The sequence below is a fragment of the Furipterus horrens genome, unplaced genomic scaffold (assembly GCF_987537825.1).
Source record: "Furipterus horrens unplaced genomic scaffold, mFurHor1.1.pri manual_scaffold_4, whole genome shotgun sequence".
NCBI lineage: Eukaryota > Metazoa > Chordata > Mammalia > Chiroptera > Furipteridae > Furipterus > Furipterus horrens.
This window is the reverse complement of record NW_028327174.1, coordinates 204,552,329-204,565,641: the sequence shown is the minus strand read 5'-3', so window position 1 is coordinate 204,565,641 and position 13,313 is coordinate 204,552,329. Positions and strand designations below refer to the sequence as shown.

Here is a 13,313-nt window from a genome sequence, read left to right as displayed (position 1 = left end):
TGCGTCGCCAAAGGCAGATTTATTAGGGGCCTCTGGCCTGGGGCAAATCCACAGGGTCTCTTCCCCCCGCTGCCACCCAACGTCCGGTCGGACAGGCTAGCGTCCGCCGCAGCCAGCCGCACCGATGCTACAAGAGGTTCACCCTGGCCACCACTTGCTTGCAGCCGGTGACCGCGAACTCGCGGCCAGCAACGCGATAGTAGCTCAGCTGCTCCGCCAGGAGCTCGGCGCGCGCCTGTTCCGGGAAGAAGCCCTCCGCAGCCATCTCGTCCCGGAAGCAGCTGACCACGTCCCGCTTGTCCAGCAGCAAGAAGGGCACGATGGCCGCAGCCTGCCACAGCGGGTGCTCCCGGACCAGGAGCGCCCTTAGGCCGGCGCTCAGCTCCTCCTCTGCCAGGGCGCCGTGCCGGGGGCCGCCGCGGAGCGGGGACAGCGTGCGGGACGCGTTCTGCAGCACGAAGCGCGTGACCTCCGCACCCCCGGTGCTGCTGAGCAGCACGTAGACCGCGTTGTGGAACTGGTGGGAGCGCTGCGGCTGCAGGAGGGCGTGCAACCCGTCCAGCAGCGCCGGCGGCATGAGCTCCGCCTCGTCCAGCACCAGGAGCGGGGTCTTCTCCTCCACCTCGGCCTGCGCCACCACGTCGGCCACGCGGCGCGCCAGCTCCTCGCGGCAGCCCTGCGCGGCGCGCGGCTCGGGGCAGTGGTGCCGCACGTGGTACTGCAGCACCAGCTCGCTGTCCTCGAGCACTGCGCGGAAGTGGCGCGCCAGCAAGCGGCCCACGTGGCTCTTGCCCACACCACTGGGTCCGTGAAGGGCCAGGAGCAGCGGGCGGCTGTGCACGTGCGTGGACAGGTAGTCCCGCAGCAGTACCACGATGCGCCCCACGGCAGCCGGCTGGCCGAACACGGCGCGCTGCAGCGCCTTCTCCAGCCCGTCGAGGTCGTAGCGCTGCGCGTTATCGTCCAGGTTCTCGATGGCGTTGAGCACCTGGAAGCCCACGATGGCCACGAGCAACAACAGACAGCGCTGCGCGCGGCCTTGGTGCTCGGTGCGCGGCCGGTACTTGCGCGAGGTCTCGGGGTAGAGTACTATGCGGCTGCGTCGGCGCCTCTTGCGCCGCGTCCTTGAGGACAGCTCCGCGGGGCCGTCAAAAGTGAAGAACTGCGGCTGGTCCGGGTCCCCGGGCGGCGCCAAGCACCCAGAGTCCAGCCCAGCGATGGGCGTCGGGAGGCGCCTCTTGCGCAGGAGGCGCACGCGGCGGCGCAGGCGGACCACGGCGCGCACCGGCGCCATGACGCTCCTGCCCTGGGTGCTGGGGGCCGCGGCCACGGGCTCCATGCTGGGCTGGCCGCAGTCCATGGCGCAGGGGCGGGGCTCGGCATGCAGGGCGCCCTCCCTGCAACAGGAAGACAGGAGGGTCTCCAGACTTACGCCCGACCGGCAGGCCGGGACCGTACACCCGGGAGAGCTCACCCTCCAAGAAGGCCCGGAGCGCAGCAGGGGCTGCCCCAGACCACGGCCTGTTCCTGGAGGTTCGTCCTCTATGACCAGGAAACAGCTCCCTGCAGGGCCCCATGCAAATCTCTCGGGTCCTCCCATAAAAAGCGGTGGGCCCCAAGGAAGTAGCTTGGGAATGGGGACAAGAGAGCGGAGTTTATCAGGCGGCCTCCCGGCTTCCTGGAGAAGTCGGTGCCGGTCAAATGCTGATTAGGGGTGAAGAAAGGTCAAGGCCGGGCCCCGCCCCCACTCGCAGTTTCCACTGCCAGGCCCCAGGGGCCCTCGGTGTCCCAAGAAGGGGCCCCAGGGAAGAAGGGGCTGGAGCCCCCCTGGAGTTGAGACACCCCGCAGACATAACACTTGAGGGGAGGGGGGTCTGGCCGGAACTTCTGCTTTTCAGAATGGGCCCCATCCCTGTCCCCAGGAAGATGGACGGAAAGAAGTTCGGGAGAAGGAAGGACAAGCCACCGAGGAGACAGCTAGAGAGACGCGGGGTGCACACCCTGGTCCCCAAAGACCCCATACCTGCAGCTGCGTCAGGCCAGGCTCCTGCTGGACCCCAGCCGCCCCGCCCCCGGTGGCCCCCGCCTGCACCAGCCACTGAAGCCCGTGACTCAGGAAGCAGAAAACGCCAGCTTCCCGGTGACAGCCAAGCGGGGGTCAGAGCCTGGAGCTGCTGGCTCAGGCCTGGAGGGGTAGTGGCACCTGCGGGTCCCCAGGGAGTGTCCGGAGCAGAGGAAGCTGGGGGAGGCTTCCGCTTCTAAGCAAAGGAAGTGAGTCAGGGGTGTGTGGCAGGGCGGGACTTAGGCTGGACGAGGCGCCAGACGGGGAGGCCAGGCTGGCTCCCTGGGTCCCATGACCAGCAGGTCACCTGCCCTTTTCAGCCCTGCAGGCCCAGGGTACCTAGGCCAAGGGCATCCCCTCCCCCAGGACCCTAAAGGCCCTTGCACCTGGCTCTGCCCTCCACATACCCCCATGACCTCTGGCACTTAACCCCCCACAGGGCCCCACATCCCTCCCCATTCTCTCCGCCACCCCTCATTCCCCTCCCTTGACACCAATCTGGGCCCCCAGAGCAGAGCTCATTTTCTTTTCCTGCCCCTCCTTCCCTACCAGGGTCCCCATCACCCCCTCCTGTCCCTTGTGCCCCAGCCTGGAGCCCCCAGGACAGGGCAGCACAGTGGGACAGAGTTCCAGCACTGGCTAACAGCCCTCATGTGCTTGGGGTCCTGGGGGCGGAGCAAATCTAGAACTTGAGCTCTGCCTGCAGCCCCCGCCCCCCCAATCTCTCCTGGCAGCCTAGGAGGCTAGGCAGTCTGTCCTGGCTGTGCCCCCCCACTTTGCAGCCCCCCATCCCTGCTGCACACCTCTGCCCATACCACACAGGTCCCCTTCCTCCGAGCTCCGCCTGCACCCGTGTCTGCACTGGGGGGACTTTCATTCTCTCTGGAACATAGGACTCACGGGCCTTGTGGTGAGGCCTGGAGTTCCTGTCTGTCTAGTGTCCTCTGGCAGTATCACCACATCCCACAGCCCTGCTCCCTTGGGACCCGCTGCCCACCCCTTGCAGGGCCAGGTGATTGGAGACCCCTTGGGCACCATCCACTGTGTGGCCCGGGACCTGGGCAGGAGGACACTGTCCAGGCCCTGCCCCAAGAGCCCCGCACCAGGCTGCTTCAGACAAGGCGAGGGCAGGGCACCAGGCAAGCCTGTTAAGTGGCCAGCCGACTGCTTCTGCCCAAGGCTGACCCCGCAAACCAACCCTCACCCACTGGGGCTTCCTGTCCCCTTCTCTGGGCTCTACTACCCAGTCTCTGTCCTTGACCTGCAGCCTCTGAGGGCACACGCAGACCCTATTCGCTTACTGGCTCCTCCCACACAGGGGGTCCTTCATGGGCCTCACTTCTGCCTGTCTGCCTCCAGTCCAGGGCCTGGCTCCCTGCTTCCCAGAGATGGAAGGAGCCAGGAGGGGACCCTGAGCGTCTGCACCCACAGATCTGCCTCCCTGAGGCCGTCCCTGCTCCCACAAGGGCTGCCTGTGCCCTGGCCCTGGCCCGCAGTGACACAGCTGGCCCTGGGCCGATGGGCACACAAACAAGCACCGCCCCCACCCCCGCAGAGCTGGCCTCCACGGAGCAGCCTCGGCGTGTCCCCGTTGGTGGGGGCAGTGAGGCCTGCCCAGAGTGGACTTATCATCTGGTGGCCTCGGTGGTCTCGAGCAGCCCGGACAGGACAGCCATGCCCAGGCCCTGCCACCCCGACGGTGGCCCAGAGACGGACACGCCCAAGGCGCCTGAACACTGTGCTGCCTCTGACTGCCAGGTGGCACAGAAAAGCTGGTCCCTGGTATTTACCAAAACAGCTTTTATTTACACAGGAGCCTCACCTGGCAGAGACAAGGCCCCCGAGCCAGGAGCACCCCACTCCCAGGGTAAACTGAGGCAGCAGGCAGGGCCCGGGCTGTCCTCGGCCATGCCTGCTACATGGGTGCTGCTGGCCAGTGAGGAGCGCTCCCTGCCTGCGGGTCCTCAGAGGGGCCAAGCTACCCAGCAATGTCACCACCTGAGCCACTGGCCAGCCCGCCCACCCTGCGTGGAGAGCGGGCGGCATTCTCCCCGCCTGCGGTCGCCCTCCGGCAGCGGACACCACACAGAGGCTGGAGCAGCCCCACCCAGCGCGGCAGTGGGGGCAGGCGAGCGGGGCCCAGGCAGGGGCTGTGCTTCGGGGCTCTGGCTCAGCACCCGCCTGGAGCAGGGACCCAGGCCGGGGTGGGCTCAGGCACAGAGCAGGGCGCCCTGTCTCAGCTCAGCCCCCGTCCCCACCCCCGAGCACCTCTCTGCCCCAGGAGATACAGCCCTGCGGTCTCAGGTCGGGGAGCCTCCTCCCAGCTAAGCAGGGCCCAGTCCTCCCAAGCCCCAACAGGGACCGTCAGAGCCCGGCGGGGGCGGGCACAGCGGGGAGGGGCAGCTCGAGGGCCGGGGTCTCGACGGCCTGCGCGGGGCTGGGCTTCCGGTGGTCCAGCTGCTCCAGCCTCTCCCCGAGCTGGGAGAAGAGCTCCTTCACCGCCTCTCCGCTCTGGAAAGTGCAGGGTTGCGGGTCAGCCGCGTGGTGGGGACGCGTGCGGCGTGAGCCTCAGGGGCGGGTGGCACCCACCTGGCCCGTGGGCTCCAGTGCCTTCTGCAGCGCCTGCAGCCGGGCGGGGGCCACGCGGTGGTGCAGGTGGAGGAGCAGCCGCAGCACATGCCGCTGCACGTTCTCCTTCCTGGAAGAGGCCGCAGCGGCTGCAGGGGACCCGCCTGCCAGGGCCCCGCCTGCCCGGGCCCTGCCCCGCAGCCCAGGTACCTTGGGGAGGCCGTGAGCAGGAAGCCGTCGAAGAGGCTGCTGCAGAAGTCCTCCAGGGCGAACTCGTCGGCCAGCAGCGCCAGGCTCCCCGTGAGCAGGTGCAGGAAGATGTCGCCGAAGGCCAGGTCGCCGAAGGTCTCCACTGCAGGGGCGGCGGGGGTCAGCCAGCTCCTGCCACCCCACCCTGCGGGCGCCGGCCCTCTGGCCCCCCCCAACAAACCCTGGGGGACGACAAAGGTGTCCCCTTGTCCCGGGAGCCAGAAGCGGGGCCCGCGCAGGTGGATGCCAGCACGCGGAGGGGCCTGGGCCTTAGCCGTGAGGTGGGGCTGCAGTGAGGGTCCAGGAAGGCGTTCGAGCCCCAGGGACTCTGGATTGAGTGGGCTCCAGAGGACAGAGAAGAAACAGAGGGGACAGTGCCAGCCAGGGGCGCTCTGTCCTCGTGGGGGGAGAGAGAACAGAGAAAACGTTCCTTCTTCCTTTCAAACCGTGGACCTCAAAACCCGGCAGACGGCAGAAGTGACACCAGCCCGCTGGGGCGGCTCTGGGCTGAGCGCCGCCTGCGAACCAAGGGCCGCGGTTCGCTCCCCATCAGGCCCAGGCCTGGGGTGTGGGCCGGGTCCCCAGCTGGGGCGTGCGAGAGGCAGCCACACACTGACGTTTCTCCCTCTCCCCCCGCCTCGCTCTAAACGTAAGTAAATGAGAAGTGACGCGAATCCGTGACACGAATCCCAGGGACCACGAGGGCCGGGAGCACCTCGTTACCGTCCCAATGTCACCAAACTAAAACACGGGTGACAAGTCCCCACATGTCCGAAGAGTCACAGGCTGCGTGGTCTTAGAACAGCCTTCCTTCACTGCCATCTCCGCCAGGCCACCCACGGCTGGTGTGCTGGATGGCGGACTCACGTGCGGCCACCACCAAGGGGACAGGGCCACACGCAGACCCCACGGAGGCGGATGGTGGGCACGGGGCTCCAGTTCCCACAGTAAGAAGTTAAAAAACAGGAGAGAATTTGTAAAATCGACATCTGTCCTTACTAGAACCATGAACAACAGAAAAAGCAAGCGGGTCCCTCCGAGCAGTGACGAAGTTCTGCACCTGCCCGGGGGCTGCAGCGCGCAGGGGACACTGACGCCCCGGCACAGCAGGACGTGCGTCTCCAGCCAACCACGAGGACAGACAGCAACAAAGCGCTGAGATGAATGGAAGGAGGAGGCACACCAGTTCTTCCTAACTCTGTCCCTGGGTGAGTCCGGACAGACAGAACATCAGCCCAGAGACATGTCCGGCGACCCCGGGGCTCAGGGGCCCGAGACGGATGGCCGTGCACGGCCCAGCATCACCACGGGGTCCTGCTGGGAGGGAGCCGGGTACGGGAGGACCAGAGTCAGACAGACAAACGTGAGGACGGCGCAGCGGGGCGGAGGGGCTGTCAGGTGAGGGAGGGGCCGCAAGGCTCCCGGCAGCCGAGACCAGCGAGAGCGGCCCTGGGCACTCGCTTCTGACGGGCCCTGACCTCCAGAACAGGAAGGGAGCGAGTTCACGTTGGGCTAGGTGGTGGCTGAGTGCACGTGAGCACCCACAGAGATGGCTCCCTCCACACAGGGAAGTTGGGGACTGACACACGCTTCCTCACCAGACACGCCTACGACCTAGAAACACACTTAGCGAGAAGCGTGCAAGACCCCCACGCTGGGGCCACGGCAGCCCGGGCAGGACCCGCGTTGGCACAGGCTGCTGGGCCCGTGCGTCGTGGGAAGGCCACGTGCTCCCGGAAGCCCCTTCGCCCCGACAGTCTGCAGCTTGCTCAGGGGTCCCCTTGAAGGGGTTCACTCAGACCCCCCTCTGCTTCCTGGCTTGCAGCAACCCTCCCCGCCCCTCCTCCCGGGTAGCGGCGTCTTCCCCAGTCTCCTGGGCACTCTCGTCACACCCTGTGCCAAGGAGGATGAAGTTAAGGTGCGTCTTCCCCCGCTGTGGACTCTTGGGCCCGTGGTGGCAAGAGAGGGCGGCCTCAAGCACAGGGCTGAGCGCCTCTCGCCTTTGTACCCCGACAGCTTCCAGAAGACAAACACTCCGAAGGGAGCCCGGCCAGCGCCCGGCACGGGGCGGCGCCTGCACTCACCGAGCCCGGGCAGCAGGCGCAGCAGCGCGTTCTTGTTCCTCTGCTTGGTGACGTGCAGCACGTAGTACAGCCCCACCTCGCAGGCCATGCGCTGCTCCTGCAGGAACCTGCGGAAGCACCCGGCGCTCAGCAGCGCGCCGCCGACGCCCAGGGGTGCCGAGGGCGCGGCCCCTACCCACACCCCCGGCAGTACTTGGTGAAACTCTCAGGAAGCACGTTCGGGTAGGTGACCGGGGCCCTCTCCTCGGTGGGAAGCTTCTGGTCCACATTGAAGGCGTGGTCGTCCACCACGAAGGACATGAGCGTCGGCAGGAACCTGGTGATGAGCTCCACCTCCTGGAGCGGCAGGGGAGGGCCCAGAGCTCGTCCAGGCACCGCCGCACGCCATCCACCGCCCTGCCCCCCACCATCCCCAGGTGGGAAGGACCCCGCTGGGCCCCGTACCATCTTGGGCTCCTTGAAGACCTGGCTGTCGATCATGTCCCAGGCCCCCTGGCCCAGCGCCAGCAGCCGGAGCAGCAGCAGGAGGTCGGGGCTGTCCTGCAGGGATCGGGGAGGGACGCCAGGGGCCTCAGCGCAAGCCCACTGAGCCCCCCTCTCCCCTGATCTCACGTGCTGCTCAGCAGGGTCCTGGTGCCGTGACTTCACTCACAGGCTCCCGCACGCTGTCCACGCGTGGGGTGCATGTGCTCCCTGAGGCGGCACGGACTGGCTGCCAGGGGTCCACACCCATGTGCCCGCCCGGAAGGCAGCGTGCGGCCAGCCGAGTGCACTCACCCTGGGCAGCGTCTCCTGGCCAACCAGCTCCTGCAGGTGCCGGACGGTGCTCAGCGACAGGGTGTTGATGGCGAAGGGGTCACACAGGATCATGGACAGATCCCTGCAAAGGCGACCCCGGCATGAACGTGGGGAGCTACTGACCCAGGGAGACAGCCACGGGCTGGCCGCTCAGCCTCTGACCCGGGAGATGGCCCCTCTACACAGAGCGGGCCCATCCCATTCGGGACTCCTTCCAAAAACAGCTCACCATTGAAAAACTTTCACTGAACTTGCTCAAAATACTGAGGAGTTAAAAAAAGTTCTCAGAAAAGTCAAGGCCACATTTGGTTATGAGAACCTGACCCCGATTCCGTCATTCCGGCCAAGGGCCCCGCAGAGAGAGTTTCAGGAAGCAGCAGGTACAGCAGGCCCCCAGGACAGGGCTCACGGCCCACACCGAGCACCGGGGCTGCAGGCCCGAGGGCCCAGCCGGAGCCACGTCTCAGCCACGGACACGGGTGCCAGGTGGTTCTCCTATCACGAGGTGAGGAGATGCCGCCGCCGTGGGCACAGCACGCTCATCTCAGCACCGGCAAACACAGCTTGGGGGGCGGGGGGCGTCCACAAGAGTCTCACCCCAGAACTTGCTCCTGACCCTTCTTCACTCCATCAAGAAACCCCTGCAGCTCCCGGGCCCTCTTGCTATCCACGAAGCGCTCACGGATACAGGCGTCCAGGCACCAGGTGAACTGCAGGGAAGCACAGTTGGGACGTGACCAGAGGCGGTCTGTTCGCCTCTCACGCTGCCCGGGTCTCGGGGACGCGTCACCGCACCAGGGCCTGGCCGGGTCAGACAGTGTGTGGAAGAAACAGTATCTGAGTGTTGTTCTAAAGGGCGCCCCCTCTTGGCCCTGGCCAGGTAGCTCACTTGGTTAGTGTCATCCCGATGCACCAAGGTTGCGGGTTCGATCCCAGTCAGGGCACATACGAGATGCAACCAATGATACATCAGTAAGTGGACCAACTGATCTGTTTCTCTTTCCCAAGTCAATAAATAATAAGAATCCAGGCTGATGAGAATTTAGAGGAAGCGGGACCAAAACCTGAACCCACAATAAATCTCTCTGAGCAGGAGATCGTCATTCTTGTTACCCACCCACAGACTTGGCTTTGATCTTGCCAAACAGCTGGGGAGAGTGTGTGGATTTAAGAGACCTGGGTGTCCATATTTTACCAGTAAATAAAAGTTCTCTTTGGTATTAGTCCTTGAAAATACGAAGGGGGCTCCTCCCTGGTGGCCCCCACCGTGGGGGTCGGCGGGGACCCGGGAGAGGAGGCGCAGACGCACAGCACCCAGGCTAGGGGCACAGGCAGTGAGCAACCCGAGGGCTCCGGGCGGACAGGACCAGAGGGCGCTGGGGAGGGACCCAGGAGTGGCTTTGGGGCTGCCCGGCGGGACCGCAAGAAGTCATCACTCCACAGCCCAGCCGGATCGGCAGCGGTGGCAGAGGGGCCGGTGCGTACCTGGTGGCCAGGGCGGTGGGCGGTAACAGCCCAGGTACTGGGACCGTGGGACCCACCAGGGAGGGGAGAGAAGCCAAGGAAGAGGCCAGAGGAAGGGGTAGGGGGCAGAGCCGGGCACCACCTTGTGGCAGGGATCCACGGAGCAGATGTCGCCCACGTCCAGGTCGTGCAGGGACATGAGCAGCTCGGCCCGCAGCGTGCAGTAGTGCACGTTCCGCGTCCGCAGGAAGAGGGTCCGCAGGAACTGCAGCACCATGTCGTACAGCTTCACGTTCCTCCCCACCATCTGGGTCAGCTTCTGCACCACCTGGTGGGAGCCCGCGGCCGGGGTCACCAGCGGCCACGGGCACGAGCGCCGCTCACTCCCTGCCGCCCACCCTTCCCACGTGGGGCTGCAAGTCTCCCCCTCCCCCAACACTGGCTCCATGTCGGGCGGTGACGTTCCTGGTTCTCAGGAGGGAAAGTCCACACCAGGCCCACGGCCTCACCAAAGGCCCTCAGCCTATCACCCCGGCCTCACCAGAGGCCCCACGGGGTCAGGCCCCCGCCCACCCAGTCAGCTGACACGGGGAAACTCAGGCCCAGTCGAGGACACACAGCGGACACTGTCCTCAGTGCGCGGTCCAAGTCCTGCTGCCATCCCTTCAGGCCCTTGGCCACCCGCCCCAGCTGCAGCCCCGGCAGGGTCACCACCCAACACCTTCTCCCCCTTGGGGCTCAGCCAACAGGAGGGGCCCTGCCCGCGTGCACTGGCTGTGAATAGGTGCTGGGTCCTGGTCCACTGGTGCGAAGGCCACGTAGGGCAGCCTGGGGTGACAGATACAACAGAACCCCAACAGGGACCAGGCTGGACACAGCGCGGGGAGAGCAGCAGAGGCAGCAGGGGAGTGACCAAGCCAACAGGACACCGTGAGGGCTCCTGCTGGAGAGCGCCACCGGCCTCAGGGACCCTGACACACAGAGCAGAGCGGGAACATGACCTGAGTCTCGGCACCCACACACTGGGGCCTCCAATGCCAATGACAACTGACACGTACCAGCCCTGGCCATGAGCCCACCTGGCCTCACACACGTGCAGGGGACACAACGCGGGGCTGCCGGCTCACAGGGCAGCAGGGCACACCAAGCGGGGCCCCAGCGCTGCGCCACACCGAGGCCCACGGGGTGACGCCTGAACGACGCGCAGCCCACGCCTCCCTTCGCAGCAGAGCAGGCCACACGGCAGGGCCCCTGGCTGGGGAGGAGCGTGAAGAAGGGACAGATGACCACAGCAGCCACAGCCGAAGACCCGGGTCCCCCAAGTTGAGCGGCAAGGCAGAGGGCAGGGCACAGAGACACGTCCGTGGCCCGTTCAGGAGGTGGTGTGCAACTGCTGGCCTGATGTCCAGAAAAAACGTGAGGCTGCGTCCTTCCTCTCACCAAACACACATGACTCCAGCTAGGAGGCGGGTGTGACAGAACGCAGCACCGCTCTGCTGCCAGCCTGGCCGCCTGCCACCGTGCCCTCCCTCCTGGGTGAGCGGTCGTCCTGGAACCAGGTCATGCAGCTTCGGCAACCTCCACCTCAGTGTCTCCCCAGTGGCTTCCGGCACTGCAACCTCCCCTGCCCCGCGCACCTGCCTGCTGTGCTGCGGCCACACCAGCCTCCTAGCCAGCCGCCTCTGCTCACCCCACCCCCCACTCTTCTGCGACCTCCTGTCCCTGCGGCCCCTGCCCACTCCTTGGTGACCAACACGTGACATTTACTGTTTACTGTCTGCCCCACACAAGAGCCCGAACCCCAGGGTTGCCGAAGGGCCTAGAGCCTATGGCACCAAGTCAGCACTCAAGAAACGTTCGTCAAAGCCACAAACAACGCAAAACTAAACCCAGAAGTCATCCCGGAGCTGAAAGCAGACCTACTGAGTGTAACTGGAAACACTGGCCACGCCGCAGAGCCACGTACGCGGAACCCGGAGGATCACAGCACGGCACAGCCCCTCGTACCGGTCACACGCACGGGCCTACCCGTCCCGGGGTGGGGGCCGGGCCAGCCGATGCGCCCCACCACAACCCCCCGCCGCGCCACCCAGCCTCCCGTCTCACCTCGCCCTGGCGCCTCGTTTTGGGGGACGGGCTGAAGAAGTTGTGCAGCACAGACAGCTCTGCGCTGAACAGCGCGCGCTCCTTCTCCAGGATGTACTGCTTCAGCAGCGGGGAGACCTCGTCGCCGAAGAGCGCCTGGTTGTCCTGCCAGATCTGCCGCTTCACCTCCACGGCACAGGCCCGGTACAGCTCCTTGTCAGCCATGACCAGCTTCAGCTTCTTCTCGGGGACCTGCACACCCACACAGGCCGCCTGAGAGCAGCACCTGGGCCCTAGGGTCTGCCTCGAGACTGGTCAGGAGGCCTCAGCCCCCCACAGCAGAGACCACCTCAAACCCGGCTCGAGCCGAAGGAGCCCCTGATCCTGCCCTCAGGCCCCGCTTGGCACAGGCAGCTCTCTCCCAGAAAGGGCCACACCCCACCTCGAACACCACGCTTTGGTCTCTTCGAGGCTTATCAGGGAGAAGCCGGCCCGGAGAGCGTGCCTCCCAGCCGCCCTGGCTTGGGCAGGCAGCTCAGGAGCCTGCCGGAGCTCACCTTGGGCAAGTGTTTCATGACGCACATCACCACTGGCTGCAGAGACGGCATCTTCACCAGGGAAAAGCTCTTCTCCAGAAGGTCTTCCAGTTTCTTGTACCTGGAAAGACTCGACTGACTGAGGAAGCAGCTGCCTGCCTGTCCCAGACAAAAGACGGCTAAAGGGACAAGTCTCCACTGGCGGGACACACAGGGAAGAGGCCCCCTTTCCAAGCAGGAATGTGCAACCAAGGGGACAGTGGTGCTGCGGTGTCAGTTTCCGGACGGAGGGGGGCTGCACACGTCCCCTGCCCGCCTACCTCTCCTCGGCCTTGCCCTCCGAGGCGATGGCTGACACTCGCTCCAGCAGCTTGTCCCGCAGCTCATCAAACACCGACTGATGGAACTCCAACCGCGGCGTCCCGTGCAGGTCCAGGAAGGGCAAGGCCGACTGCAGGGAAGGCAGCAGCACGCCGTTCTCTGTCTGAGGAAGCAGAGGGTCAGCGTGGAGTCGATTTTGCTTATTCCGGGCAACAACTGAAACTCCAGCGGCAGCCCCGGCTGGACAGGAACCGCGGATGAGCCGAGTGCATACGGAGGCAGCTGCAAGGATGTGCCCAAGCAGCGCTGGGTGTAACCACAAACACTGAAAGCCACCCCGATGGCCGTCCATGCTGCACTAGCTCAGGCCATCGGGTCCCTCCATCCCGCGGGACTCACGCAGCGATCAGAGGGAGGAAAACCTGCCCACGACCCCGCCCCGCTGCCGGACCCCACCCACCTGGAACTGCTCAATGGCCTTGAGGGGTTCCGTGCAGTTGGTGAGCGTCTCCTTCAGGTCCTCGCCGTTGGCCACGCCGAGGTCCTGCAGCCCCGCGAACATGGCCGAGGCCCCCGCCCCAGCCCGGCTTGGCGCCCCATCTCCGCCGCGCTCCGCCGGCGCCGCCGTGGCCCCCGCAGGCCCTCCAGCAGCCCGCTCGCTCGGGCCGCGGGGGCCGCCTGAGCTCCTCTCCCCGGCGCCCTCCAGGTCGGCCAGGCCCCTCCCGCAGCGCGTCGCCGCTGGGACCGCAGCTGCCCACTTGCGCGCCGCACGGCCGGCCCAGCCGCCAACCCGCCCCTTCCGGAAATGCCGCCGCCGCGCAGAGGCTCCTGGGAGAGAAGCCACGCCAGGCTGAGCGACCGCGCGAGAGAGCTACGTCCGGAGGAAGTGCGACCGCCAGGGAGGCCCCGCCCCCCTGCGTGGCCACACCCACCCGAGCCCCGCCCCTCCTCCGCCTCTCAGGCCCAGGCCACAGGCTGGGTCTCGCGGGGCTCGCCGGCCGCCCTGCCTCTGGCCTTGTCCCGGGTCTGGGCACATAAGAACCTTCGCCGAGCCGGCGGGGCGGAGGGCGGGGCGTGCGGGGCGCGGCAGGGGCCGCGGCATGCATTTCGGAACTGGTGCTTTAGCCGAGTCCACCTCTCTTATTA

The 13,313-nt window shown here is 66.4% G+C and overlaps 2 protein-coding genes across 3 annotated transcripts; both read right to left on the bottom strand.

The window, feature by feature from the left end:
• Positions 1 to 2,400, bottom strand: TOR4A (torsin family 4 member A). The gene is made up of 2 exons (XM_090276053.1): positions 2,024 to 2,400; positions 1 to 1,397 (listed from the first exon to the last, which is right to left on the bottom strand). The coding sequence occupies exon 2, from the start codon at positions 1,358 to 1,360 to the stop codon at positions 128 to 130; it is 1,233 nt and encodes a 410-aa protein (XP_090132179.1). The 5' UTR covers positions 1,361 to 1,397; positions 2,024 to 2,400; the 3' UTR covers positions 1 to 127.
• Positions 2,401 to 3,847: 1,447 nt separating this feature from the next.
• NELFB (negative elongation factor complex member B) lies at positions 3,848 to 12,980 on the bottom strand. Of its 2 annotated transcripts, XM_090275064.1 has the most exons (13): positions 12,628 to 12,980; positions 12,167 to 12,330; positions 11,868 to 11,967; positions 11,332 to 11,562; positions 9,368 to 9,553; positions 8,359 to 8,471; positions 7,741 to 7,843; positions 7,408 to 7,503; positions 7,157 to 7,299; positions 6,964 to 7,070; positions 4,841 to 4,982; positions 4,652 to 4,760; positions 3,848 to 4,573 (listed from the first exon to the last, which is right to left on the bottom strand). In XM_090275064.1, exons 1-13 carry the CDS (start codon positions 12,727 to 12,729, stop codon positions 4,427 to 4,429), a joined length of 1,743 nt encoding a protein of 580 aa, XP_090131190.1. In that variant the 5' UTR covers positions 12,730 to 12,980; the 3' UTR covers positions 3,848 to 4,426. The 2 variants fall into 2 exon arrangements, with proteins under 2 accessions (XP_090131190.1, XP_090131189.1); XM_090275063.1 differs by lacking the exon at positions 4,652 to 4,760 and having other exon boundaries at positions 4,488 to 4,573; positions 12,628 to 12,788.
• Between the last annotated feature and the right edge of the window lie 333 nt (positions 12,981 to 13,313).

Excerpts from the sequence above, each read along its gene's own strand:
- NELFB (XM_090275064.1), bottom strand. The coding sequence starts at position 12,729 with ATGTTCGCGGGGCTGCAGGACCTCGGCGTGGCCAACGGCGAGGACCTG. Across the intron at positions 7,300-7,407 it reads TCTTCAAGGAGCCCAAGATG|GAGGTGGAGCTCATCACCAG; the intron begins GTACGGGGCCCA and ends CTGCCGCTCCAG. Across the intron at positions 4,983-6,963 it reads GCGCCTGCTGCCCGGGCTCG|TGGAGACCTTCGGCGACCTG; the intron begins GTGAGTGCAGGC and ends CCGCCCCTGCAG.
- TOR4A (XM_090276053.1), bottom strand. The coding sequence starts at position 1,360 with ATGGACTGCGGCCAGCCCAGCATGGAGCCCGTGGCCGCGGCCCCCAGC.